At 31.7% G+C, this 27,486-nt stretch overlaps 4 protein-coding genes and 2 non-coding genes across 8 annotated transcripts in view; 3 read left to right on the top strand and 3 right to left on the bottom strand.

Annotated features, from left to right (window-relative positions):
- LOC119677414 (protein unc-80 homolog) overlaps nucleotides 1-19,098 on the top strand; it is a 29,353-nt gene extending 10,255 nt beyond the window's left edge. Inside the window, exons 12-35 of one of the 2 annotated variants that reach the window (XM_038088750.1) lie at nucleotides 2,488-2,629; nucleotides 2,695-3,130; nucleotides 3,205-3,402; nucleotides 4,067-4,355; nucleotides 5,518-5,620; nucleotides 5,673-6,290; nucleotides 6,352-6,576; nucleotides 8,565-8,976; nucleotides 9,040-9,138; nucleotides 11,008-11,145; nucleotides 11,209-11,519; nucleotides 11,778-11,956; nucleotides 12,025-12,387; nucleotides 12,444-12,654; nucleotides 12,727-13,068; nucleotides 13,143-13,358; nucleotides 13,515-13,818; nucleotides 13,905-14,209; nucleotides 14,280-14,705; nucleotides 14,765-14,983; nucleotides 15,762-17,225; nucleotides 17,282-17,450; nucleotides 17,523-18,172; nucleotides 18,874-19,098. In XM_038088750.1, coding sequence (XP_037944678.1) covers nucleotides 2,488-2,629; nucleotides 2,695-3,130; nucleotides 3,205-3,402; nucleotides 4,067-4,355; nucleotides 5,518-5,620; nucleotides 5,673-6,290; nucleotides 6,352-6,576; nucleotides 8,565-8,976; nucleotides 9,040-9,138; nucleotides 11,008-11,145; nucleotides 11,209-11,519; nucleotides 11,778-11,956; nucleotides 12,025-12,387; nucleotides 12,444-12,654; nucleotides 12,727-13,068; nucleotides 13,143-13,358; nucleotides 13,515-13,818; nucleotides 13,905-14,209; nucleotides 14,280-14,705; nucleotides 14,765-14,983; nucleotides 15,762-17,225; nucleotides 17,282-17,450; nucleotides 17,523-18,172; nucleotides 18,874-19,098 — 8,044 coding nt within the window. Of the gene's footprint in view, nucleotides 1-2,487; nucleotides 2,630-2,694; nucleotides 3,131-3,204; nucleotides 3,403-4,000; nucleotides 4,356-5,517; nucleotides 5,624-5,672; nucleotides 6,291-6,351; nucleotides 6,577-8,564; nucleotides 8,977-9,039; nucleotides 9,139-11,007; nucleotides 11,146-11,208; nucleotides 11,520-11,777; nucleotides 11,957-12,024; nucleotides 12,388-12,443; nucleotides 12,655-12,726; nucleotides 13,069-13,142; nucleotides 13,359-13,514; nucleotides 13,819-13,904; nucleotides 14,210-14,279; nucleotides 14,706-14,764; nucleotides 14,984-15,761; nucleotides 17,226-17,281; nucleotides 17,451-17,522; nucleotides 18,173-18,873 lie in introns of both variants that reach the window. The other variant, XM_038088749.1, reaches the window with a different exon arrangement.
- Nucleotides 8,257-8,338, bottom strand: Trnas-gcu. The gene has a single exon. It is a non-coding gene; the product is annotated as a tRNA-Ser (tRNA).
- Nucleotides 11,610-11,681, top strand: Trnat-cgu. Its single transcript has one exon. It is a non-coding gene; the product is annotated as a tRNA-Thr (tRNA).
- Nucleotides 19,099-19,508: 410 nt separating the features above from the next.
- Nucleotides 19,509-21,090, bottom strand: LOC119677413 (vacuolar protein sorting-associated protein 72 homolog). The gene is made up of 5 exons (XM_038088748.1): nucleotides 20,852-21,090; nucleotides 20,626-20,758; nucleotides 20,253-20,565; nucleotides 19,867-20,140; nucleotides 19,509-19,806 (listed from the first exon to the last, which is right to left on the bottom strand). The coding sequence occupies exons 1-5, from the start codon at nucleotides 20,983-20,985 to the stop codon at nucleotides 19,593-19,595; spliced, it is 1,068 nt and encodes a 355-aa protein (XP_037944676.1). The 5' UTR covers nucleotides 20,986-21,090; the 3' UTR covers nucleotides 19,509-19,592.
- Nucleotides 21,091-22,847: 1,757 nt separating this feature from the next.
- On the top strand, nucleotides 22,848-24,140 carry LOC119680593. Its single transcript, XM_038093498.1, has 2 exons — nucleotides 22,848-23,122; nucleotides 23,203-24,140. The coding sequence occupies exons 1-2, from the start codon at nucleotides 23,102-23,104 to the stop codon at nucleotides 23,647-23,649; spliced, it is 468 nt and encodes a 155-aa protein (XP_037949426.1). The 5' UTR covers nucleotides 22,848-23,101; the 3' UTR covers nucleotides 23,650-24,140.
- A 1,489-nt stretch (nucleotides 24,141-25,629) lies between these two features.
- LOC119679854 (E3 ubiquitin-protein ligase RING1) lies at nucleotides 25,630-27,486 on the bottom strand. 2 transcript variants are annotated; one of them, XM_038092425.1, is made up of 4 exons: nucleotides 26,953-27,486; nucleotides 26,233-26,896; nucleotides 25,994-26,166; nucleotides 25,630-25,936 (listed from the first exon to the last, which is right to left on the bottom strand). In XM_038092425.1, exons 1-4 carry the CDS (start codon nucleotides 27,313-27,315, stop codon nucleotides 25,877-25,879), a joined length of 1,260 nt encoding a protein of 419 aa, XP_037948353.1. In that variant the 5' UTR covers nucleotides 27,316-27,486; the 3' UTR covers nucleotides 25,630-25,876. The 2 variants fall into 2 exon arrangements, with proteins under 2 accessions (XP_037948353.1, XP_037948354.1); XM_038092426.1 differs by having other exon boundaries at nucleotides 25,630-25,921.

Raw genomic sequence — 27,486 nt, 5'->3', positions numbered from 1 at the left:
CAAAAAAATATTTTTTTTATAAGACCACCATCTCTTACAAAATGTTAATTATTTCTACAATAATTACAATAATTCTACAATGTTAATTATTTCAACAATATTTATACTACCTCATTAACAATAATCGTATTTAGAATAAAAATAGTGTTGTAAAAATGCTGAATGTATTTATAGATGTAATAAATGAATCCAGAGACCGTCCCATATAACACAAAAATAATATTGCTCTTACCAGAAATATGTGTTTAATATTTTATTAATGAATTTATTTATCTAGATATATTTTGTCGGTTAGAACTGTACGTCATCATATGCTTACTATAACAGATACTAATAATAATATATTTGTTTAATGAATATACATTATGAACATATATCTGACTATATTTGTTTCTCGATTTCTTCATATAAAGTACTATCTCACTTTAAATCTTAACATCAGCATTGTTTACTCATCTGACCTATTTCAGCCTTGGCCTACTGTAATGTTTTCTTCTAGATATCACCGCAAATAGCTTTTTTTTCTCACTGTTATGTCTTTTTTAACTGTTTTAAATGTTTTTTTTTTCTTTTTCGGAGAGTGCAAACTTATTGCCTTATTGTCTTATATAGTCATTCATGTTTACACATAGAATTTATAATCTGAACATTGATTTTTAAAGTACTGTGAATATTTTGTCTAGTACATACTTACCACCTTAGTTGCTGCCTATACTATATATTAATAATAGTTAATACTATTAAACTTTTCATATTCTGTCCAGCTCATTTCCATATATAGTATTATAAACAATACCCAATTTCACTCAACTAACTGCTACTATAATATTTTTACAACACTGGTTTTATTCAAATTGTTTCATGGTACTATTTTGAATTCCATACAAAGTTTCTTAGATCAGTTTCTTAGCAGTTTTATAATTTTTTTAACCAAGTTTCGATTTTAGATTTTGTTACTGCGAATTTTCCCGAGATGGGGCTGATACTCCTGATTTTAATCTTTTACATCTAAGGCAAGACCTTTAAATTAAGATGTTAAGAACAGAATCCTTTTATGTTCACTTAATTTGAGTGAATAATAATATATGTACTACTACTATATAAATAATAATTTATGCAGTATGTTTATAGACAATCGCTTAATTATATACGCAATCGATTCTACTTGGGCGCTACAACTTAAAAACCATTGACTCAAGTATTTTATATTAAACGGCCTTATAGACATTCTCTATATATCTTTCTTTTAACGTCACTTTATGTATGTATGTATCTTTATGTATCACTCTTTATGTATGTATCTTATTATATCTCTCTTACTATCGCACATTATCTCTGTTTCTCGTTGACCAAAATCAATTTATTTACATGGGTTCGTTACTGTATCTAATCCTTATGGATTAATAGATTAATATTAATAATATAATGTTATGCGTGTTGCACTGTTGTATCCTATAATATTATGCGTACCTGCTCTAACCATAATAAATTTTTCAATATATTATATTATATCTAATTTTCTGTTATATATATATATATTTTTTTTTTTTGATAAAATTGATGCTAAAAATATTACAATAAAACAAATTAAAAAAATAATTAATGCTATAGTATTAATAATAAAATTATCTAATATATACTTTTATGTACTTTATATGTATATACTTTCCATATTATTTAGATAAATTATAAAATTATCCTCCTACGTGTGTATATATACATATATATGTATAGATATAAAAGTTTTCTAACAGATTTTAATCACCTCCTTTCACAATACACTTTTCAGGATATCACATACACAATAATTTTGAAATCTATAATATAACTAAAAGTTTTCAATATATCTTTAATCTTAGTTGCTTAACTTATCTATTAATTAAATCTCTACTTTCTTCCCTACAAATCTTTATTACTCTTTTCTTCAAAATATGTTTAAAAATTATAAAATCCAGCTGTCTTCTTGATAGCGGGTGAGTGTGTTTGTTTAAAGATCTTCTTTTAAAATATATTTAAAGTAGACTACTTGAACCCCACAAAACTCATACAAACTGAACATAACAGTCCACAAACACAATTGTAAATATGTTGAGTTGAGAGTTTTGATACTCGCAGTCAAAATTTTTGCACTTTCACTAATTTGGAAAAAGTTAGATTCCAAGAACAAAGTATCTAAATTCATAAAAATACCCACAAATATAAAATAAACTGTTATAATATGTTTTGTTTTTTGAATATTTAAAGCGTTAAATGCACCTTTAGAATTTTTAATAATCAATTTAACCAAGACCAGTTAATTGTTGCTTTTGATGTTATATTTACAGTAATCATATTCAATATATATTATAAGGCTTTTAATTGTGTTTACAGCTTGAAACTATTTAAACACAAATTTATATTAAAAATTTTAGCGTAATGCCACATGCCTGCACCCTTTGAGCCATTTTTCACTAATTATACAAATTTTACATTTGTTCAATAAACAAGATTTTACAGATATGTAGAACCGCCTAAAGCTATGCGACCATCACAATCGAGTGGACCACGCACAGCATTCTATCCACGTAACCCCATAATTACAGTGACAGAGCATACACCGACACCTTCGCCGGATTATCTAAAGCGACAGGTAAAGCAAATATCTTTAATTAGTTTTCTATACATCCATATAATAGGCGTTATTTTTACATATAGGGTTCTATTGACTCACAGCTGGATGCGCTTAGTAATGGTGGCAGTATCAGTGGCTATGGTGGTAATGGTGGCAGTGGTAGTGGTGGTGCACCTACTGGTAGCAGTAGCGCACGTTTCCGTGGGCAAATGTTGCGTTCGCATACGGATTCACATATAGATTATACAGGCGTTGATGAATCTGAAGCACCGGGCTCCTCTTTTTATATTACACGTGATGGCGGTATTGATTATGAAATTGTGCTACTAGCGGTTTACAATGTTTTTAAGAGAGACATGACTATCTGTTCACTGAGGGTACTGGAAGCTGGTTTAAATATTTGCGAACTTTTGTTAGAAATGGGTGTATTGAAATTGGGTGGTCATGCACATGAAACTGCTATGGGTATTATTAGAAGAGCATTACTTATTTTAGGTTGCCCAAATGGTTGTAATGATGGTAAGAATTTATTTTATTTTTTATTATAATTTTTTTTTATAATTTGTAATCATTTTTACTTTCATTTCTTTCAGGGGTGCGTGGTCCTCCAGCAGATTTCCTACGTAACCAATGCCAGAAGATACTTTCTCGTATGCTACGTCAAGCAAATCAGCGCACAAAACGTTACTTGCAACAAATGGTGAAAACAACGCAGCTTCAGGAGTTAATCGATTTCTTCCACGCTTTCGTGGCATTCTGTGTGGATCCAAGCTCTCTCTTATCACCGCTGAGTAAGTTGTATGCTATATATACTTAAGTCTGGAACAGTTTGCTTTTAGATTAGAATTTGAATCGTATCATATAAGTTACATGATTTGAAGATGATGCAAGTATAGGCGGTAATGTAGGTGCACTCCCTTTACTTTTCATTTAAGACTCAAACTCCAATTTGGACTTTTCAATTATTATTTTACTCCAACAATAGCAACTAACTGACACTTTTATATCTGTTGTAATATGTATATGTATATGTATATCATAGATATATACATATACTTAGATTTTCATTTTATTTCTTTAATTTATAAAAATTCTTATTTTATTTAAGTTCTGCTATTGCATGCTCGACAAGAGAATGGCTTCTTAAAACAGCTTTTAAAATCATGTCCATCACACCACACCTGAATAGATTCGAACTAATCACTCATTAAATCATTAAAGCTTGTATATAAAAATAAATAAAAAAATTTTAGATTGTATTTGCATGACTTTAGTTTGAGTTATATTTTTTTTTCGTTTTCGTTACGTTACCTTTATCTTACGTTGACTGTACCCCTGTGAAAACCACACACCAAATCTCGTTGTATGTACAAATGAATATGATGATAGCTCATAAACGTACGAGTGGATTAAAAAATGTTAACACCGATCTTGGCGGTGGTATATCATCATCAGGCGGTCAGGGTGGATACTCAACCAATTTCAGTGGAGGCCTAAGTGGTGGACCGGAATCTCAGGTTATAGCTGCCGTATTCAAGCCATTGGTTACACGTTTTGTGGATGCTTCCAAGGATTTGAAAACAGCTGAAAATACTCCATTGTATAGTGATGTTAGACAGTTGGTGACATATGTAAAGGGTGCACATGGCGGACCTTTCAGATTGGTAGCTTTGAGTGGCATTTTGGCTGTGACACCACGTCCCCACAAGAAGGGACCAATATCACAAACTACAAGAGTAATAAGGTGAGAGTTTCTGAAATTACGAAAAGACATATTATGTATAATAAAATTATATAAAATAATATACTATATATTTTATAAAATGTATATCAGATACAATAGATGTCCAATTTAACAAATGGCTTCTAGTCCATTCGTCAAATCGAATGAATATATTAAACAAGGAAATATAGCTTTTAGTTTTAACTATTATTTTTTCTAAAAACCTAATGATTTGGTATTTATATAGTTCTGCTTTTAGTTTCATAAAATCAAGATTTTAGTGTAATATCTCTTTTTTATATTAGTCCATTGAAGGGTATATTCATGGGGTATTTATATTATATGTCAAATTTACATGCAGGACGGTTTTTGACTGCTACACATCTCTAAATGAGTTGTTGACGGAGTTTAACATTTCTTTACACTGGGTTCCCAGTCATAGGGATATTTTCAGCAATTACAAACAAGCTTACCCGACGGGGTGTCTCAGTTAACCAATCTGAATATCAGATGGATCTGGGCATACCACTGGTTGTTAAACCAGACAGTTATTAAAATCTTTCTATATTGAGCAATTTAATGCTAGGCGAAAAGATGTAATAATATGTAGATATTCATATATAAGTTCTGTCAAGATATAATCCAGCAACCTCATTGAGACGCCCTGTAAAGACATCATAATACCTTACTCTGATATCGGGGTAGGATATAGTATCATTAGCCTAGCATAAAGATATTATAATAGTTTTATTGATAATCCACAGCAGTTTAAGGGACCTTGCTAGAAAATTGAATGTTCCATTTAATCACTTCTATCGCAGTTGTTAGGAGGACGACAAAAATGCCTCACATCTGAGTTGTTACTGTCCAGCGGATACGCAGCGGTGATTAACTATGCTAGGGGTTTTCTTTTTTGGTTTTGGTTTTTGGGTTTTTTCAAAAGACCATTTATGGTTTTGCCAAAACATCAAGAAAGTTTTTAAGTCTTTCAGTTCTTAAATGGTAGCACAGAGGGCACAGAGGGCCGAAAATCTAACCTAAGGTGTTATTCGTAATTTTTTTGTAATATTATTTGAGTTGAGTATTCATTATATTGGACGTATTCTGAAAACAATAATGCATTAATAGTAATATTTATTTTATTATATTAGTTAACTTAAAATTATTTTTTTATATACAACAGACATATACCACAAGCTGAGATCTCCCAAAATATAACAAACGATGATAATCGCTCACAACGAAGATTTTTATTAAAAAAACGCAGTACTTCATCGGCCTGTGCAGTGGTAAGCAGTTCACTCTATTAAAAACTTTACTAATCAAAAATTTTTATAGAGCCTCCTAGAAACAGAGCCTTGCGAAGAGCATTACAAAACAAGCCAATCACCGTTAAGTAATTTTCGACGACGTACTACCGGTGTCAGACCTACACTTACACCACGTCATAGCGAACGTGCACTATTATCTGATTCAACTTCAAGCTCTGAACGCAATTCACTTGGTCGTCTCAGTGGGCTAGTGCGTTGGTTTCGTGGTACACCTAAAGAGGCTTCATCGATTGATTTGGAAATCGGTTCACTAAATCCTGAAATCACATCAACTTTTATTAGACATGCTTCACTTAAAATACAACGTGGACGTTCTAGTGAAGGTATTGGACGTTCTATACAACGAGCAAAACGTCGTGTAGAACGACGTCTAAATCGTTTTGGCGGTATTGTTAAGGGTAAGAAAAAAGTTGGTGGTATTGAAGAAACTGCAGACTATAGTCGACGCAGTTCATCTGATATGTGTGATGGTCCACGTGAGTCGGAAGTTGTGGTATTAAAAGAACGTAAATTAATACCTTTAGAACCAGTACGTTTGGGCATGTTGCGTTTATCATTCTTATTGGAGACTTGTGCACCAGGTTCATTTCCAGATCCACAACTGGTAGCAGCTGTTTTAGATTTGGTTAGTGTATATATTTATGTTATTTTATAATGTATATAAAGGTATAAAATTATTTTTTTAGCCACAAGCACCACTTGTAACGCGTGCTACTTTTCTATTGGAATGCGCTCATTTTGTGCATCTTTGTAATAAAGGACAATGGCCAGCTTGGATGAAGCAGAATGTTGGTGGTTATAGACAATCTGGTACGAATATTAATGTTAACCAAACAAAACAACAAATGAGTACGACAAGTACTAGAAGAACACATATACTGCAGCGAGCAGCTGGGAAAATGTTTCATCAGGTAAGTGGCTATTATGCATTTTTATGAGAATACAGGATTATGTCCCCTGTAACGTAAACTTAATTCGGATGATTCTTAATGTCACCAGTTTTTATTTATCTTTCCAAAGCGGTTAAAACCTATTTAAATTTATATTCGAAAAAAATACTGTTGTGATTAATTAATTAGTTTTATTTATTAAAGGGATTTAATGTTAAAACATGATTGATTCAAACCTAATAATGAATCATTAGTATTATTACCCAGCATTAATTTTATAATTTAATTTTTCTGATTTAAATATATTTAAGTAATTAATTATAAGCATTACTGATTCAAATCTAAAAATAAATTAAATGCTAACGCGACCAATACTAAATATTTATATGACAAATCTGTATAAGTAATAGTTTTAATACCTCCGATGATAATTATTCAATTCTCTCCGAGAGCCAAGCTGCCATTAAATCACTGGTAAGCACCTCAACTTCATCAATTATTATACAAAATTGTCGTGCTTCCCTCAACGACATAGCTAGGTGTGCTAATGTCCAGATAAGTTCTGGGTTCCTGGTCATAAGGATATTCTGGGTAACTGTAGGGCGGATGAGCTTGCCAAGACTAGAGCTCTTCTCCCTGGAATTTACTCATTAGAAATTGGCGTTCCACTTGCATCAGCCAAACTAGCAATTAAACAAAAATATCTAAGCATTGCCAAACAACAATGGGCGAGTGAGTCCAGTTGTCAGATTTTTAGGTCGATTTGGTCTAACTTGGACAAAAAACATACGAGTCAGCTGCTACAACTAAAGAGGAATCTGTTAGCACTAGAGTATCGGTGCTAACGGGTTACTGCCTAATAGAGAGGCATGCTATGAGACTGGCTTTTCCTTATAAAGACCTTTGCCGCGGTCGTGGCTCTGAGGAGTAAGAGAAAATTGTGTTCCATCTCATGTGCCAGTGCCCATCTTTAGCCAGAAGAAAATCAAACATCTTAGGGGCCCCTTTTCTGACCGATCTGACTGAGCTGTCATCCTACAATGTGAGGGACCTACTAGATTCATAGAACTGTCGGGTTGGTTTACCTTCACCTAATGGGGGAGTCGTTACCTTTTTTGGGCGTTGGTCGTATAGTGATCGCTTTGTCTATATACGAATATCGCTTTTTCCTGCGGTACCACAACGGGGCATTATTTGTGCTTACGTGGGCTTTTTTTGTAAACAAATCCGCCACTCCAACCTAACCTAGCCTAATATTTTTGAGTATATTAAAGTGAGAGTTCCAGAGAAATTATTTTCTTGGGGCCATTATATATTCTTTTAATATGTAGATATAATTTTATTTAAATTTATAATACATTTTGCTTAGCTAAAAATTTACACATTTAGAGATAGTTTTGTTATTTTTAAACGGAATAAATTTCGTTATTAATAAATATTATTGATATTAATTTTTAGATTCGATATTTGTTTTTTTCTTAATAACTGATAAAATTACATGGTAAAAAATCTACTTAAAAAAAATAGACTAATTAAAAAATAGACTAAACTAATACTTATTAAGTTTGTATTGCTATTTTAATACTACTAAAAAATTTAATACACAAAAATTACCAAAGTTTCCCTAAATCATTTGATAAATAAAAATAAAAAAAATGTTATAAATATATAATTAATAAAAAAAAAATAATAAAATAAATCCGACGAGGATGGGATTCGAACCCACGCGTGCAGAGCACATTGGATTAGCAGTCCAACGCCTTAACCACTCGGCCACCTCGTCATATAAAAATGAATACACAATGTAATACTTAAGTAAAATTCAATAAGAACAAGAACAAAATTCACGTATATACACACATACACAAATAAACAAACATAAAAAAGCTTAAACAATAATATTTCCATTTAAGGGTTAAAAATAGAAAGTATGTTATTTGAACTTAACACCACAAAAAAAATAACAACAAAGAATAAATAAGAATATTTTATTTTTTGTTAATTTACAGTGGGCCGAAATGATTGGTGCACGTTTAGAAGAAATTCTTTTTACCGAGCGTTTACAGTTTGAATCATTAAATGCAAGCTTAAGTGATCCGGATAAACAACGCGAACTACTACAACAAGATGAAGAAGAAGACTTTTTGGATGAAACTTCAGTGAATCCACACGGAAACGATTGTCCACATGCTTTGAAATTAATAGCTTGTGTTTTACTTTTCGAAATTACCGCATTTCTAAGAGATACGTATATATTATTACCTAAAGCTTCGAAACTATTGCACAAAGATAAGCCGGCACCGTGGGAGAAAGTATATCGTGAGGCGAATCGTCGTTGGTCTATGGCTTTAAGTTCTATGGGTCATTCACAGACATCAGCGCAAAGCTTACAGTCGATTGCTGCCGGAAATGAAGGTGGAGGTAAGTTAAAATTTTTGTTAAAGTTTAAGATTGGTTAATAGAACAAAATTATATTTTATATAGGCGGTCAAACTGAACGTAAAATATCATTTGTACTACATGAACCAGATAATGAATCTGAAAATAGTAGCAACACTACATTAACTAAAGAGGGAGAGGAAGGTAAGCTTTTTCTGAAAATATTACAAATGTCAGTTAAAATTTAAAGGTTATAGAATAGAATTACTTTCTTAAACAAACAATCGCGTTGATGTTAAAATTATATCTAAAAATAATATCTTATAACAATATAGACTAATTATTAGTTCTGCCCTAGGCTAATCTTACTTTGTGTAGTAACGCTAAAGTTAGGTTATGCCATGCTTCCACTGTCTCATTCAGGCAATTTAGCGCATTAAGGCTACAAATGAGAATAATTTACCATACAAAGAGCTTTCATATAAATAAGCTCATTAAAAATAAATAAATTTGAAGCAAGAGATGTCGAATGCAACCATTAAAAATAAATTTCCCAAAAAAAAATAAGAACGAAATTTAAAATATTTGTCAAGTGTTTTACATGTAAAATGTAAACATATATAAATCAGCTTATACCAATGGAAACAACCAAATTTTAATCTCACTAACAAAAATAGTTTAGCTGCAGTGGAAACATTAAGTTACATGTTAACTTTACTTGACTTTTAGTACATAAACTACTATAAAAATCAATTTTTGACATTAACAAATTGAAAGCTGTTTTGGACTGAAGCAAAAGTCGAGATTGATGGAGGAATTTTTTGATTTTCTTGCATCTATAGACATACCATGTTAAATCAGTTATTCTAGTGTGGAGCGATTTTGACGAAATAGGTAGAAAATGGACGGATTAAAAGCAGGTTTCCTATTAATAATTATTATTGCATCATATTTCGTAAAGAAACCAGAAACATAGATAAATGAGCACTACATTGGAATACAAAAGAAACTCAATAGCAAGTGTTTAAGCCAAAGCGTGGAGAACGACATGAAGATCTTGAATTATACATTCAGTAAAGAGCAACTTGAAGCTTCTAACACGATTCAATTTAGAAAAACTGTTGAGATCCTATGCTTATACGATCTGATAGTAAGTGATAGTTAATGTTAGCAGTGATACTCATAATAGTATGAAAAACATTATTATTATAGTGATCTTTCGAAAAACACCAATCTTAATGAGGATTAGTCATTTTTGAGATATTGAAACAAGCACAAGTTGTTTAATTGTACTTGCCGTAACAAGTACCGTGAACTTCTTCTTATGAAAAATTGTTGAGTTGAGTGGTAGTAAAAATATACAAAAATACTTTTATTGTTATCCATTGAAATATAATTTTCCAAAACTTGTTCTTGTTATAGTCACCTGTTTTTACCCAGCTCATGCAAGACGGCGACTCAACACTTAAGGAGCCCCCTTTCTTGAGAATCTTGATCAGTTACAAGATCTCACACTATACAATATTTTGAGCATTGCTATAGGATCCAAGTGATTTTAAACCTTGAGTTTTTCTATATATACGGTAACACAATAGGCCAATAGGCCTAAGTGGATCCCCTAGTTATCGCCTTCAAACTTTCATACTTTTAATGAAGATAAATCATTTTTAAGATATGTTTCTCACTTGAAAGTATGTTACGGGAAAATATTTGTTTGATATGCTATATCACGGCAAATATTGAGAAATTATATTATTTTCCATACAATTTCTACCATTTCTTGGACTTACATATAGTTTGCTAAATTCTCCTTTTAATTAGAAATACTCTATTTAAATATATAAATTATTTTGTAACATCTACTATTAATCTAAAATCATAAGAACTACTTTATAAACACAGTGAAAGCTCCCTTCAGTGAAAGTTGATGGGAGCAGCAATTCAGTTCTGTTAAAAAATACATTTTGCATCAAAAGTCGGGACCATTAAGAGATACTCATTTAATTGAGCTTTCACTGTACTTTTAATATTTTCAATTTTAGTTTAAAACATTAATAATTAATTATATTTTAGCTCGACGTCCTACAGCTTCTGCAGTACGCCCATTTTTATTACGACGTGGTACGGCAACAACCACCGGTGGTTCTTTTAAGCGTAGATCCTTAAAACTAAGACGAAACACAAAAGATGGCAAGGATTTGGAAGCAGATTGTAAATATACATTTTCCATTATAACTAGAAAAAAACTTTGATTTATATTTAAATTTTTTATAGTCAAACGTGTTGACTCTATACAATCACGACGAAAAGTATCCTCTTTATCTGATCGTAGTGACACTTCCGAACAAGGTATGGTGAGTGGTGGTGAAGAATCTCCAGGTATATTAAGCGATGATCAACAGCCGGAATCTCCGACGGATTCAAACGAAACTGACGATACAGCTAAAAATATGCCCTGGCTTAAAGCAATAATAGATATTATAACAAGTTATAATTATTATTGTACTCATAAAGGGTTCTGTCATCCTTATTGCTACAAACGACATATGAGAGCTTGTTCACGTCTTATCAAGGCTGCGCGTAAAGTAAGTAAAATTTGAGCTTTGAAAGTAATTAAAAAGTAGTTAAAAAGCTTAAAGTTGCAAAATTAACTGAGACCTCCAATCCTAGCGCTCGCCTCTTTAGCTCAGTGGTAGAGCACTGGTCTCGTAAACCAGGGGTCGTGAGTTCAAACCTCACAGGAGGCAACAGAAGCTTTTTAACTTAACTCGATTATAGCTATCTGCCCGACATATATAAATTTAACTATTTTTTAATTATAATTATTATAATTATATGAAAAGGTTTATGGGGAAGAGTTCGGTTATACATTTGATGCTGATCACCCAACTGTAGAGCCAAGTACATCGGCAGCAGCAAAAGCACATCAAACAAGACCGCGTTCAGCACGTAAAGTCTCTGAACAAAGCTCTACACAAACTTCACCATCTAAGCGCAAGGATAGCCTATGTAAAAGAGATCGGTTAGTTAATTCATTTCGCAAAATATTATTATTTATTATTTATTTTCAACGTTCAACGTTCATTTTAGTATTAGTGATGAACCTAATGTAGACATGGCTGAAAAGTTAGCTAAAGCTTTTCGCCAGGAAAAAGAGAAGAAGGATCAAGAAGAACCACATATCCTTAAATTTTTACGTTTTCATATACGCAGTTTATTTCATTATCCTTTTGCTACTATGCTCAAGGGTGCGGTTATACTGACCGAAGAAATGGTTATTGAAGCTATGCCAGCTGCTTGGGAATTACTGCTTGAACCTAATCAGGACACAGCATCTGCAAGTGCGGCAGTATTTTTGATGGGCTCAGTTAAAGCACAAAACTTTGCTTTTGATATAATGCAACGTGCTCTGAAGAATAAAGACCCAGATATACGTATAGGTGCCATACAGAGGTTCGTTGTTTTGTTTCGATATATTCTATAAATTATATTGATGGTTTATTTTTCAGATACTTAGTACTTTGGAAGAGTCGTTTCCATGTTTGGCCACGCATGGAAGATAATGCACATGACTTTACATTTAAAGTACCACCTGGAGGTATTGAATTCACTTTGCCATCACCTAAAATTGGCATTGAGAGTTTACCAGTCGTAGATCCACCATGGTTACCAGTACAACAAACGAAAGATATGGACGTTACACTAAATCAAGATCGACATGTAATTATTGTTACTTAGTATTATATCTTTATAATAATTAATTATATAATTAAAATTTAATTAAATATTTAGCGTTCTCTTGTCACTGCTACAAAAAGTCGTAAGATGCAACAAACTGAAGCTATACGTAATGCCTTACGTCAGCAACGTGATAAACAACGCGCAGAGAGACATAGTTTTCTGATTACAACGATACCAATTAATCAACAAGCTTCGCATGAACCTGGCATGGAGCATGAGGATCATGAAATTGAAGTTGAAGATTTGGATGGCACACGCATGTCATCACATTTGCATCATGCACATTCCTTGTTTCCTTCAGTGTTATGCTCTTCCGTCATGCAAATTGTGAGCTGTCTTGATGATGCCGCTATAGGATCGGATGGAAATGCAGTTTACGAAATTGCTTATGGGGTAAAGTAGCCTTCCCTACAGAAAATGTAGACTAGGATTAAAGTATTCATTCATTTAAAATTAATTTTTTATAGGTTATCTGGGTTTGTTTGGTTGAAGAATCTGCACTATTTTTGCGTTACGTATTCGAACGTTTGACACGTGATCGACAGGATCAAATGTTTAAACTGCTACGTCATCTAATAAGATTTGTGCCTAGACTACCACAACAAGCCGCCTTTGCTTTATATAACTCCATAATTGGTTACATTATGTTCTATGTCAGATCATCAAATGAACACAAACAAGAAGTAAGTTCAATTAAATTAAATATAGGGATTAAACCTTATACTAGGTTTATTCCTATAGCGTGTGATGTTATAACTTTATAAGAGTAAATATTCAACAAATAAAAATTTATAAAAAATTATCCTTTTTCTATATATTTACCCATTTATTTCTTCCAGCTCGTTGGTTCCGCACTGTCAGTTCTTTGGATGGTAGTGCATAGCGTACATGGTATTATGTTTAAAGACCTGAAACAAATATTGCGTAAGGAACAATGTGATGCTTCCATACTACTCACAGCAAATGTACCTGCAGCTAAAAAAATAGTTGTACATGGTCCCACAGATGATGACTGCAATATACCCTCACAATTTCCAGTACAAGAGGATACACTATTCTGTCAATTATTAAAAGAAGCCTTAGACTATTATCCAGTGGATGAGAAAAATTTAACCCATTATTGTTTGGTTGACTATAAAAGCAGTAAGTTAACTTCAGCCTTCACCGTTCATCCATAAAGATGTTTTAGAACTATTACATGATTATAAACACATAAAAAATATTTACAGATAAGATACTTAACCCGAACTGGTATATACGTGATCTTTACTTTTTTAAACGTTCGCAATATCCTGAAGTACGTTTGATGCTAATGAAACCGGACGAATCTTTTCTAGCTTTACAAAAACAGGAATTGACTAAAAAATTTGTGGAAATCGGAAAAGTACATCTAACATGGGCTATATTGAAAAACGTAGATATGGTGGTACAACGTGTGGTATTTTTGCATGAAGAACTTATGAAATTGCCTTCGTTTCCACGTAAAGCCTTAGAAGTTGATTTGGATTTAAATCATGGCGGTGAATATGGCAAGGTAAGTATTAATAAAATATTAGCATATGAAGAAGGTAACCTTTTTATTCTTCTTTCTATGATTCTTTTAGGTACTTCTTGGTCTGGATGTGCTGCATAAATTTATGTGGGTACGTTTGATAGCACGCATGTTTGAAGCTATGGCTGGCAATTTTGCCTATTCGGCAGATATACAACTATTCTTAAATGTACTTTCTGGTGCAGCTATATTACATGCTGAAGATTCTTGTATAATGCGTTATGTTATGGCTACATATATTAATGCTGCTTTTAACTTCAAAAACATATTCTCCACTAATGGTTACTTTATGATTATGCCGACTCTCTTACAAGTTTACTCTCTACATCAAACGAATAAACTTATAACAACGACGATTGAATATGCGGTCAAGCAGTTCTATTTATTGAATCGTAAACCATTCATATTACAAATGTTTGGTTCAGTCTCAGCTATTTTGGATACTGATGAGGATGGTACTTATGGAGAAGCACACAAAGTGAGTTAAATTTAATCGAAAATTAAAATATTTTATATATAATTTTGTTAATTTTATAGGTACAATCAAGCTGCTTGTTTAACTTACTTTTGAGTTTAGAAGATCCCTCACCGGATCCTTTAAATATTGCTGAATTGGTGAAGGAACCAAAACCACTGAAAGCCATCGATTTTTGTTATCATGATGAGGACGGTGATGTTACTGTTCTAGATTGTATCACATTATGTGTTATGGTAGTTTCTTATTCAGCTGAAAGCACTAGAGGATATCAGATGCTAGTAAGTAATGGAATAAAGAATATGTTAACAAATCTAATTATATTAGAGCAGTATCTTATAGTTTACCACTCATGAAGATGACCATAATCAAAGTATTTGATAATTAACCCTATTTTATTTTGAATTATTTTGAAACTTGCTTACTATCAATTAATGTGTTATTTATCTAAACCTGAAAATGTTTAGTCCGATCTCACAATAAGACATTGTTCTATATATATGACAATAGTTCTTATTATACATTAATATCTTTTTTAACTTTTAGCTTAAAAATAAATTCAAAATATATATTTTCATATGTGACTATAATTCTATTAAATTATCAACACAATGCATTGCTAAGCAAACATTATCTTATAATCCATACAATAAAACTAACTTAATCTATTTAAAAAATTGGGCCAAAAAAAAAATTTATGTAATTAAAGAACTTTTACTGTACTTGAAAGATCTATACATCAATCTTATACGACCAAAGTAAAACATACACACACCTACGACACTTGTGTCTGGTGGTTCTCATAAAATAAATCTATTACTTTAACTCGATTTGCAGCGAACCAAAATAATCTTCAATACTTATACCAAGAATAACATTTCTGCAAGGTAAAAAAATATGACTTTCTTGCAGAACGTGCTATATCTTTTATATATAATTCCAAGTACCTCAGCTTTACACATGTGAAATGTATAATTATAATATACTTTTATAAAAATTATTTTATTATCAAAAATATATATATGAACATAATAATAACTCAACATTCTCAATTCTTAGATAATTCTGGAAGCCATATTACCTTGTTATCTTCAGCAAATACAATCTCCCAGCTACATACCATTGCAAGGAAAATCGGAAAGAGATATTATACTGCAGCTTGCTGTAGCTATACGTACTATGGTACACAATTGTGAAGGTTTAGCTAAAAGCTACAACGGTCCATATCGTAACAGTCCAGAGCATAAAGGTTCATCACAACGAAATTGTAGTCGTGGCCCACCTTGTTCACCCGGCTTGGATTTCGAAGAGGAATCACATTCCAAATATATTAGCGATCCACGCACAAAAAATATGATTGATTCAGGTGAAGATTCGGAGATGATACGTACCGAATACAGACGTCCACGAGATGTGTTACTCTCCGTGGTTGGTGATTTTCTGAGTAAATCGACTACACGCCTACAAGAACTCTCAAAGAAATTACCGAACGATAGCAAACCAACTGAAGTACTTGACGCTAAATGTCATATACGTTTAGCAGATATAGCGCATTCATTACTGAAAGTCTCACCATATGATCCCGAATCTATGGCTTGTCGTGGCTTACAAAGATACATGCAAGCTATATTACCGCGAGCCGAATGGTCTAATGATGCTTTACGCAATGCTTTAGTAACCATATTACGCAGAATTGATAAAGTATTCTTAAAAATATCCAAAAAGCCATCAATACGCCGCAACACAGATTGGGAAGCAGCAGCTGGACTGCTGAAAGGCATACACGAAACTATTGTACGTCATCCTTATGTGTTGCATTGGCAACAAATGAAAACTTTAATTAGTACCGTGCAAAATCTTATTGTCAATGAACCTGGTTCAGCGGTACCAGAGGGTGTATCAAGCGCAGGTGCTGCTCTCATGTCTCAGAATCCTCCCGCCTTCTTCTGTTCAACTGTAGTCCGTTTAGTTGCTTTACAGGTCGTCAGTCCTGTTGATTGCTTTTCATTGGTGCAAATATGTGGTGGTAGTACTGAATTTGCCACACAAGAGAAGGCTGAAGGTTTTCTAATGCATTTGATTATGCCACTGTGCTTGAAAGTTTGTTCTGGACGTGGTGTATCCGATATAGGAGAATTAAAAATGGCTGATGTGTCCTTTCTGTTGACTGCAGTGTTAAATGCTATGAGCCCACCGGCTGGTCGTACTGGACAAGCAGTATCACAGATTAACCGTGTGGGTGGCGATTTACGTGCTGGTTCGCTGACTTTTACAGGTAGTCGCGATGCAAAACGTCCAGCAAGAATATCAGGTTCTCTATACCAGGCAGCATTTCTAGCGCTAAGAATTGTATGCATTTGCTTTGAAAATCGTTTATCAACAGAATGGCCGCGAATTGTAAGAGTTATGCGTGATTTAGGACGACGCAATGAAGCAGCTCCGGACTTATGGAGTTTCTTAGAATTTGTAGTAACACATCGTACACCATTGTACATAGTGCTTATGCCATTTATATTGCATAAGGTAAGAATATGATCTAAATGTGGTTTATTTATTATAATTTGTTATAATGTAAATAGATTGCACAGCCACCAATTGGTGATCATGAACGACACATGCAGTTCATTATAAGAGAACGGTTACGTGGTACACCACCACAAGGTGGCATCAAATCTAAAGGTGCTTTATTACTAGAATTGGCTAGAGAGCTAAAAGACTTACGAGATGAGTTAGAGGAAAAGCGTTACGGTAAGTAATCTATAGAAAAAAAAACAATTTAATATCCTTACATTAATGAGAAAAAAAATTATTTATTTACAGATCGTGAAAGTTCAGAACAGAAGAAAAGTGATACACCAATTGCAGCAAGCGTTGCAGATCCACATAAATCTCAACAACGTCCCTCATTAATATCAATTTTTACTGGTACCACAACTGGTCAAATAACACATTCACATGTCTCAGCTGTGCCCATTGATTCGCGAAGCGGTTCAGGCGGTATATGCACACCAAGTGATACACTTTCACAACAAACTTTACATCCGCCGAGAGAATCACTCTCAAGCAGTTCTACGGGACGCGAACATCATACAAGTGATAGCCAAAGTGGTGAAAATGCAGCAGGTTCTGCACCCACACTTGGACACACAACTATAACTGGTTCTAGTCATGCTACGAGTTCAACGATAGCATCGGCTTTACCACCAGGCATTGCATCTCAATTATCACATTCACAGTCCTTGCAACAAGCGCCATTTAAAGCACAACCACCGAAATTACGTTTTGTTTCTTCTGTTGAATTCCGACATTCATCTGGTGAAACTTCAACTACACCTTTGTCACCGGAAAGTCCTGCGGAAGATAGCTCTGGTGATCATACACGTTCACGCTTACAACGTTCAAAGGCATCTAGTCGTAAAACGTTTAGGTTGAAACGCAGTCGCTTAACACCGATGGAACCTCCTAGTATTGTAAGTATTTTTTTGTTTATTTAAAAAATATAAAGTAATAAGGTGACATGGCATTACTAAGAAATTTAACATTATGGACACAAAAACGATTTCTATAGGAAAGAGATATCCGCTATAAAGCATTATATATATTTCTAATTTATTGAAATTTAGCTGATCATACAACGCTGTATTGAGTATTGCCAAATACTCATCATCAGTGGTCTTAGAAATGATAATGCGAGCATAATTTCAATAAATTAGCTAAAAAATTTTGTTGTTGTCTTTTCATTTCTATTCAAACCCTTCTAACTTTTAAATAGTTTTTTTTCGTCACTTTTGACAAAAAAAATTAATATTATATATATTTCTTTTTATTTCTAATTCGATACACTGTAGTTCAGTTTTTAAGTGCTTCAAAGCACTATTAACAATTCGGATATTGGAACCATTCGGATATAGTCGAACTCTAACATTGAAATCAAACATTTTATGTTTATACATATTCATTCAAGTTGCTCGAATATATTCATATTACATTTTTGAATAGCTTGCACTGCATAGTCACACATCTAAATGCTCTACACTTCCAATAATATTTAAAAGATTAAATATACACACATATTATAAGACTGTCTTCAAGATATATAAAAATCTAATATATCATTATATCCATGTACTCGTAGATCTTCCATACTAATAATCATTTTTCTTAATTGTAGGTTGCCGCACTTTCTCAGGAAGAACATCCGAAAACAATTGGTGAAATATCTTGGGATTCAGTGTCACAAACTTCTTCCACATCTGGCTATCGAGATAATAATAGTTTACAGACTGGGCTTCTATCACCAGATGGTTCGTTGGGTGGTATGACATTGGGTCGCTCACCATCACAGCATTCACTCTTAATGGTATTCGAAGGACAAGATGAAGATACTCTTATATAACAAACATTTGATGATGAAATGCAAGAGTAAATGGAGCTAAGAACGGATTCGAGTAGATAGTTAATATAGGAAAATTTTTTTTAGAAGAATATAATTGAACGAAGAATATCAGAAATTTGCAGAATCGTTATATATTGGAATGCAAAAAAAGTATATTAATTCATAGAAAATGATATTTTATTAAATCTATTAAATATTCAATGTTGTTTATGTAACAAATACATATGTATTTAGTGTTAAGTTTAAGATAGTATACATATATATAGTGAAATCGTTGTTAATATTAGATATTTTGTATAATTTAAATGTGCCGAATGATAAGTAACATATTTCTATTTTATTCAGAATGCTCTACTATAATAATTTTGTACTTTTAAACTTTTTTTATATTTTAAGTACAAACAAATGGCGATGTATTAAATGTTATTGTCACAAAATATATATTAGCAAAATTATTAAATAAAAGTTGATATAATAATGTACCACAATCAAACTTACTGAGCTACATTATCATTTTGTTTATTATCTGCTGCCTTTTTACGATTTTCTTTTACTAATTTGCGCCATTCTAACCACTTGGCAATATCAGGATTTTCAGCATTGCCTCGCTCCTCCAATAGCATATAATACGACTCACGTAACATCTTAAAAACTTGTATACTATAATATGGAGTTTTCACAATAGGATCATAATATTTTGCGGGTAATCTGGCAGAGTAACAAAAGCATTATTAAAAATTACTAGCATATCATCAATATTAAACTTACTTTGTTATTGGGCAAATATTGTTAATAGATTTCTTTGCTGAATTTGGTTTGAAAATTCCGTTGAAGACATTTTCATCTAAATCATTTTCAAATGTAATAAATGTGCGTTCATTTAGTACTGCGGGACTGTTAGATTCTGAAGTTGTTGGTTTTTCATTTGTGGACGTACGAGTTTCTGGCATTAACATGGAATGGTAACGTATGACAGGACCTTGAAAAGCACGTTTAGTGGGACGAGCTTTCTTTTTCTCTAATTCCATTTGTTGATAGCGTTCTAAAAGTAAATTTTTGAACAATAAATAATATTAAAATAAATACTCACAAAAAAAATTTACAAAAAAATGCATAGAAATAATTTAATACATAAAGGAAATATAAATATAAACCTAATGATTTAATATTTTCCTCCTCAGTTATTTTTGCTTCCTCCAATAACTCTTCTTGTGTTGGCATATGCTCCTCTACTCTAATTTTCTTTTTCTTTCTTTTACGCGCATCATCCAATTCCTTTAGACGTATTTTTGTTGCTTGCGTTTTAATTGCAGTTGATGCGCGTATTGATTTTCGTCCAGAATCTAGTACAGTATATTTGCCACGTATTCTTTTATTGACTACCTTTGCAACCTTTTTCTTTGCAGCCGCGGTTGCTGCTGTTACTACTGCCGACTTATTTTCTTTTTTTACTGCAGGTTTAGGTTCCTAACGAAGTAAAATTTGCAATTAATTATAACTGCTAAACAAAATTTGTTATAAATATACTTTATATGCTTTAGTATTGATACCACCGCGTTTGCGCTTTTTCTCAGGTTCGCCATCATTATCCGAGACAGGTTCATCAGCTTCATCAATACTAAAATCAGAATCTACAACATCCTCTTCTTCATCTCTTTGTCTGTTATTGAAATATATTATAAATTATAATAAAATATATTAGAAATACTTGGAAAATATGAAATTTTTATATATTATTAGTAATTTTAATTACACATATTCATTGTCGTCTTCCTCTTCATTGAAGCCACCATAAGAAGTTTTATAGAATTCATCTTCACCTTCTTCCTCCAATAACTGTGCAATTTTATGGCCAGCATTGGCACGTCGTGAACGTGCTGCAGCCATATTAATCCAAAGATTTAAACAAATATATACTAATTAATGAAAATGCTAACGGAACCAAACAAAACTAAATAATTTTCTTCTGTACCAAATGTCAAACTCATTATTGTTTAAAGCGGTATGTTCAGTGTATGTAAAATTTATGTCTAAAATTGAATATTTATTGTCATATCTATATACAAAATAATATGCAGTTTATACAGAATTGTATATAATATAATTTAGTTATATGAATTGTTTTTTCATAAATTATGATAATTTTACATAATACTATAAATGCTTATTATTGCTCACATTTTTATTTTTTAAAAAATGAAGTATTTAAGTATGTATAATATGTACAAAATAATATGTATTTTGCAGTTGTTGTAAATAGTTTCTGAAGACATTATTTTCCTAAATATTGAAATTTGTTGTTGTTATTTTCATCAATATCCAACGTTACTTTTTCAATTTCTGATTTTTGTATTTCAAATCAATTTCATAGTTTTTAAGTTCAAGCTCAAGTTTTAATTTTTTCAGCTCCAATTCTTTGTGAGCCTTTAATTCCATTTTTTTCATTTGAACTGCTTGTGCTCTGTCTATATTAGTTGCTAAGCAACTACCCCTATTGTGAAATCAATATACAAAGGAAATTGCGCGTATATACTAGGTGTGTTCTTTTGACATGAATGCTCAACTTCTGGTTGCTTAAAAATAACAACCAGAACCAGAAGTAAAAACATAATCAAATTTATGGTTGATATATATATGTAAATAGAAAAATACCTGAACATAAAATTATAAAAAAGTTTTTTTATATAAATATACATAAAGTGAATAACACAAAAAAGTTATTGATGAGCATTTTATATTGTATTTATATAAAAATACACATTCTTTTTACGTTTTATCCATGATAGCGTAGAAATATAGTGATATAAAGAGAATGGAAAGAAAGCGGCGCATTGACCAAATAATTGACATTTTTGATAGCTCCAGTTCTCCAGAAGGCAATATGAGATCGTCAATAAATTCTTTTATATAATTTTCAAACTCCCAACATCAATAGTTTATGCTAAATGAGCAATTGTGCTTTGTATTTTTTCATGTATATCATGTTATGTTTTTAGTGTACATAATACAGAAATTATAAATTTCTAAATAAGTAATTAATAAATGACTTCTTCACAATTATTAATCTCTCAGACATATTTACAAATTTTATTAAAAAAATTATTTTTTTTAAATATTTAAATTTACTTATCAGTATAAATAATAAACAAACTCCTCTGACATCTAACTGGAGTTTTCTATTTTCTTCCAAAAATCATTCACAACAGATCAGCAGTTTTTTCGTTAAGCAGTTTCAAAAAAGTTAGCTTATTTTTGCGAATTTTGTTTTTTCTTTTCATGTTAATTTTTAATACCGTGTTCTATCGGAGCATTTACGTCAAAAGAATACACCTATTGTTTTTAATGCAAAAACAAGAAACGTTGATATTAATGAAATGCTTATTTTTAAATAATTCTAAAAAATTGTAATATTACTATATATGTTTAGTTAAATTTGTTTGTGATTTAGTGTACTTTTGCTGTTGTAACAAAATAGTGCTGACCATTGAAAAATATATTAATCAATATATTAGCATTTAAGTTGGATTTTTGATTTATCTAAAGCAAATTTGATATAAATCGAAAAATCATATTCAATTCAATTTAATATAAATAAAAATATTATAATAGTGTTTTCAATGAAATGGTGACTTAACCCTGTATAGCTTTTTATCAGCTATTCTGTCAACTACAATTATTAAGACGGCCACAGGTTTGCCACTGAATGACAGGTAAGAAATTCTTTAGTTTGTTATTCACACTGTTTTCGCTTTAACCATTTGTGAAGTGTTTCTATTTAGCGGAAAGTAAAGGATTATTAAAAATACTTAACAAACACAATGTGCTATTACAACGAATAAGACGTTATGAAGCGTTCATAACATTGCATACAAAAAGTGATAATACAATATTTTTTGAAATTTTAAGACTTCTAAAACATCAGGTGCTTAAGGTGCTGAGGTCATTAATAATCATAGATTTATAAATAAAAATTGTACATAAGCCGATTAAATCTAACAACGAAATGGCCACAGCAGCTTGTAAGGTAATTCTGCACTTCTCAAATGCTGAACTATAACATTTAATAAAAAAAAAAATAATTGAACACATCTTTGCAATATTTAGGGTGCAGCGAAACGTCTTTTAAGATGCTTCTGTGGTTGCATGGAAATGACTGAAGATGAGGTACAGCGTATATACCGCTTAAGTACACAGGCGACGTTAATAGACAGACAGGCAACGAAACTGCTAAGAAGTTATCTGCAGCTTAAACGTTCTGGAGATAAAAGTGAAGCTGAACAATTTCTGGATATATATGAGAAATGTGGCGAGTATGCAACACAAGAAAATTGTGGAATACTAACACTAGATGAACTGGATGAGTTGTGTGATTTGGGTTTACCATATCATATGGAGAAAGAATTAAAATTGGTTATACAAACTGGTGAATGTTCCAATATTGAGCGTTGTTTGCTGCGCATACAAGGCGAATGTCGTAACGAAATCGAAGCAAGCCAGGAATACAAAGATTACAAATCGGCTATACTTGATAAGCTAAGAAATAAGGTATAACACTAGGTGTTGTTTATTTAGAGTAAATTCATTTAACAACCATTGAGCCTTTTGGTTATAAAGAACTTACTGCCGCTCGCTGTGCGTAGTGAATTCTTAGACTAAACAACATGTACTCGCTTACTTGCTTTAATTTATGCATCACTAAATAATTTTAATAATATTTAAGTTGAAAGTATTATATGTTATTATATATAAGTTGGAAACTAACAACGATTGCTGAATATGTACAATATTATTTAAATTATTATATTGCGTCCTTGCTTTGTAAATTATCTGTAAATTAATTTGTGCTACTTATGATGATTTTTTAAGTAATTTTGTCTTCTTAAAAGATTTCTAGTGTCTAAAGTTAATACTCTTCAAATGTACCTTAATTAGAATGTTATAATTAATAAATATATACAAAACAATGTCATATATATGTATGTATATTTGTCATGTTATTTTAAATCAATTTATTCAGCTTAGCTTAGTAACTATGTCAAGATAAGTACAGACCTTTGATATTTTTTAAATAAATTTTAATTATACACACAAATACACAAACAATCTTTTTTAATCAATTTAATTTATATGTTTTATTATAATATATATATATATGTATACATAATTATGCATATGTTCACTTATATGTGGGTGCATTTTAAATAAAATATTTGTTAGAAAACTTGAAATCTACATACATTTTTATCAATTAATTTAAACATTTACAAATAGCTTATAATTAAACAGAAATTTCACTATTTTCTACTGCTGTAAAAGATATATATATCAACTGTAATATAAGGAAACTTCGTAATCGCAAAAAACAAAAAGCTTGAGAAATTCAACAACTAAATATCAGCAACGCTTTAATGGAATGATTGTGTAATGTGGTGGTGCAGATCTAAGTTGTTTGGACACTATTCCTAGAAACGTAGTAATACAAATGTAATAATCTGCAATGAACAGTCTTTAATACTTTTAGCACATTTGTTTTTGTAGGGCTCTTTGCAATACGACTTTACACAATTGCTTGTTTTGTTACACTTTGTATGTCCATACATATAAGAATTTTCTTATAAATGTAAGGGATTTTTATATGTAATGTGCGAAGCAATGCTCGTCCATAAGTATAAGTTATGTTAAAAATTTAATTCTCAAACGTTTTATTCAGTGGCGTTCCACTTGTACTGTAGCGGACATTAACTCTGGAAATGTGTAAAACTTAGAAACGGACATAAATTTTTTTTTATAATACCATCAATCAATATCAATGATTGATCGTACTATAAGATATAAATTACAGTATTGATTTCGGAGCATAATAACTAGAAATCCACAGTGCCACATCCTCTCTAGTAATTTAGCGACATACTAAGCACATATACTTTCTTCTTCATTTTATTTTATTTTTACTGCTGTCCTTCTCTCCTAAGTGCAGTATACGGCCTTTTTCTTCATATTTATATGGAATTTATTTTTGCCATATATATTAAGATATGTGCATTAACAGATCAAACTTCTGAAACTGTTAAAAACGTGTTTATTGCTTCCAAAGCCTCCTCCATTATCTTTGCATATCCTTTTATATAGTTCGATATGTAATTTGCTGTTCATTCTTGTGCAATCACTAGTCCATTCATTTTGTCACATATTTTTATAAATAAATATTTATGTTTCTTCTATAATTTATTCCTTTTGTTTCTCGCGTAGGATACCCAACATTTGGTAGAATACCCAAGCAATTTATAACAAAATAAGTTAAAAGCTCTTCGTTTGGCCTTTTTTTTTTGCACATTATACATACTCGATTCACTTGTTCGATTCATTCTCATCAGCAAATTAATGACTTAGTTGTGTGTTTCTCAAAAATATACTTCCACATAACTTTGCTATAAGGTTTACATCAATACTAATTTTTCATCAACAATTCAAAATTAACAAAAATATATATAATTTAAAATAATATATAAGATACATACTACTAAACATACTTTTAAGTCAGCTATAATTATTATTTTAAATTTTTAAATCAAGTGTTTCATAGAAAATACTGAACTTCTGTTATTCTAGTTGTTATATTTGTGGAAGATTAGACTATATATAGAAATATATACTACCTAAAGTTAAGATCTTTTCAAGGAAAATGTAACTATTGCGTTGGGGACACAATCCAAATGTTCATTCTTTACATTCACTATTATAAGTCCTTATTTTGCGATCGGCTAACGTTCTTTATGCCCTAGGATTGTTTCCAGGAATAATACATCTCCATCGGTTTGTTCACCTGTAGGGAGGTTGTCTTATACATTAATTGAAAATAGATGTATATATTAATATATGTATTTAAATACAATACCTTCCAAAATTTATCATTTACTTGATGTAACGTCTGATTTCCATTCAAAATAACCAATTGCTGTGGCTGTGGTGCAATATAAATACAAAAATTTAACAAACGATATGCTTCAGATAACTCTGATCCCAAGTCTAAAGTCAAACGCATAGCAAGATATTTGCTGAGATGATCCACTAAAAATGATTTTTAAACAAAATTAAAAAAATCTATTAACTTAAAATATATACAATTTATTTTACCTGTAGCATTAGCTGTAGTTTTTATATATCGTATGCAATTCTCTTTTAAAGCTTTCATCAGCTGATTATCTCCAGCCATTTCTGTTGGATGTGGCTTAAAAACTAATTCGATTTCATCGTTAATACCCAATTCTCCATTGCCTTCACCTTCGGTATCAATATTTGAGTCACCCTCTGTGCGGCAGTCCATTTGCGAATCAGATTCGGATTCTTCAGAACGTTCTGAAGTTAAAACAGACATAGCACGTTTTGGTTTCGTACTACTGGAATTGGAGGGTACTGGTGACGGTGTGCTGCGCACGGATGGTGGATTGGAAGCGCCATCATCTTGTTGCATACGATTTGCCGACGTACTAGGCACAGTCGTTGGTACTGCGGCTGTAGTTGGTGTACTTGACTGTATGGTGGTGGGTGGTACATTTGTCGGAGGTGGTGCAGAGTTTTCACGGTTATCGCTTTCATTACCATTTGTATTACTATCATTTGAAGCATTGTTTGCATGTTGATTGTGATTATTACCACCTCCTCCATTACCATTACCACGATTACCGCTACCTTTTGTACGAAATCGTTGTGGTCTATTTTGGGATTGCAATTTTATTCCTTCATTTATTGAATTCACCAAAGCTTGTTGTGATTGTGTTTGGTTGAATTTTGCCATAACCTAATACAAACACATTAAATAGAGTGAAATTTATTTAATACAAATAGTATATATACCTTTTCTTGTATAGCCTCATACTCTTCGCGACTTGGATATATTTTAGAGATAAGTAGGTCAAAGTTTGGATCTGGTCGTAATGAACGTTTCGATACCAGCTTCTTGCGACAAGTGGGACACTCTTTATTGCCCGAACGTAGTGCTGTAATAATGCAATCTGAACAAAATCTGTGCAAACATTCTTTTGTAGTCATTGTTTTTTTAAGCATATCCAAACAGATCGGACACATTAATTCCGAATGTAGACTTCTGGGTGAGACTGCAATCTCCGTATTATCTGTTATGATTTCTTGAGGTTTTCTCTGCAACTCATATAGGGACAAGTCCCAAGTTTTATTTTGGGCTTGTTCTATTGAAGTCATTTTTACTTGTTTTGCAACAATTTTACAAAACTTTTAAATTTCGTTTACGATTTTCAATTATTTATTTAATTTTTATAATTTTAATTTGTTAATTCAATGTTTAGATAAAATTTCTTTAGAAATCTTTAATGCAATCGCAAAAACAATGCACATTCACAAAACTACATGGTT

This window comes from Teleopsis dalmanni, chromosome 2 (assembly GCF_002237135.1).
Source record: "Teleopsis dalmanni isolate 2A chromosome 2, ASM223713v2, whole genome shotgun sequence".
Classification (NCBI taxonomy): domain Eukaryota; kingdom Metazoa; phylum Arthropoda; class Insecta; order Diptera; family Diopsidae; genus Teleopsis; species Teleopsis dalmanni.
The sequence above is the reverse complement of the archived record's forward strand: the minus strand, read 5'-3'. Positions and strand labels throughout refer to the sequence as shown.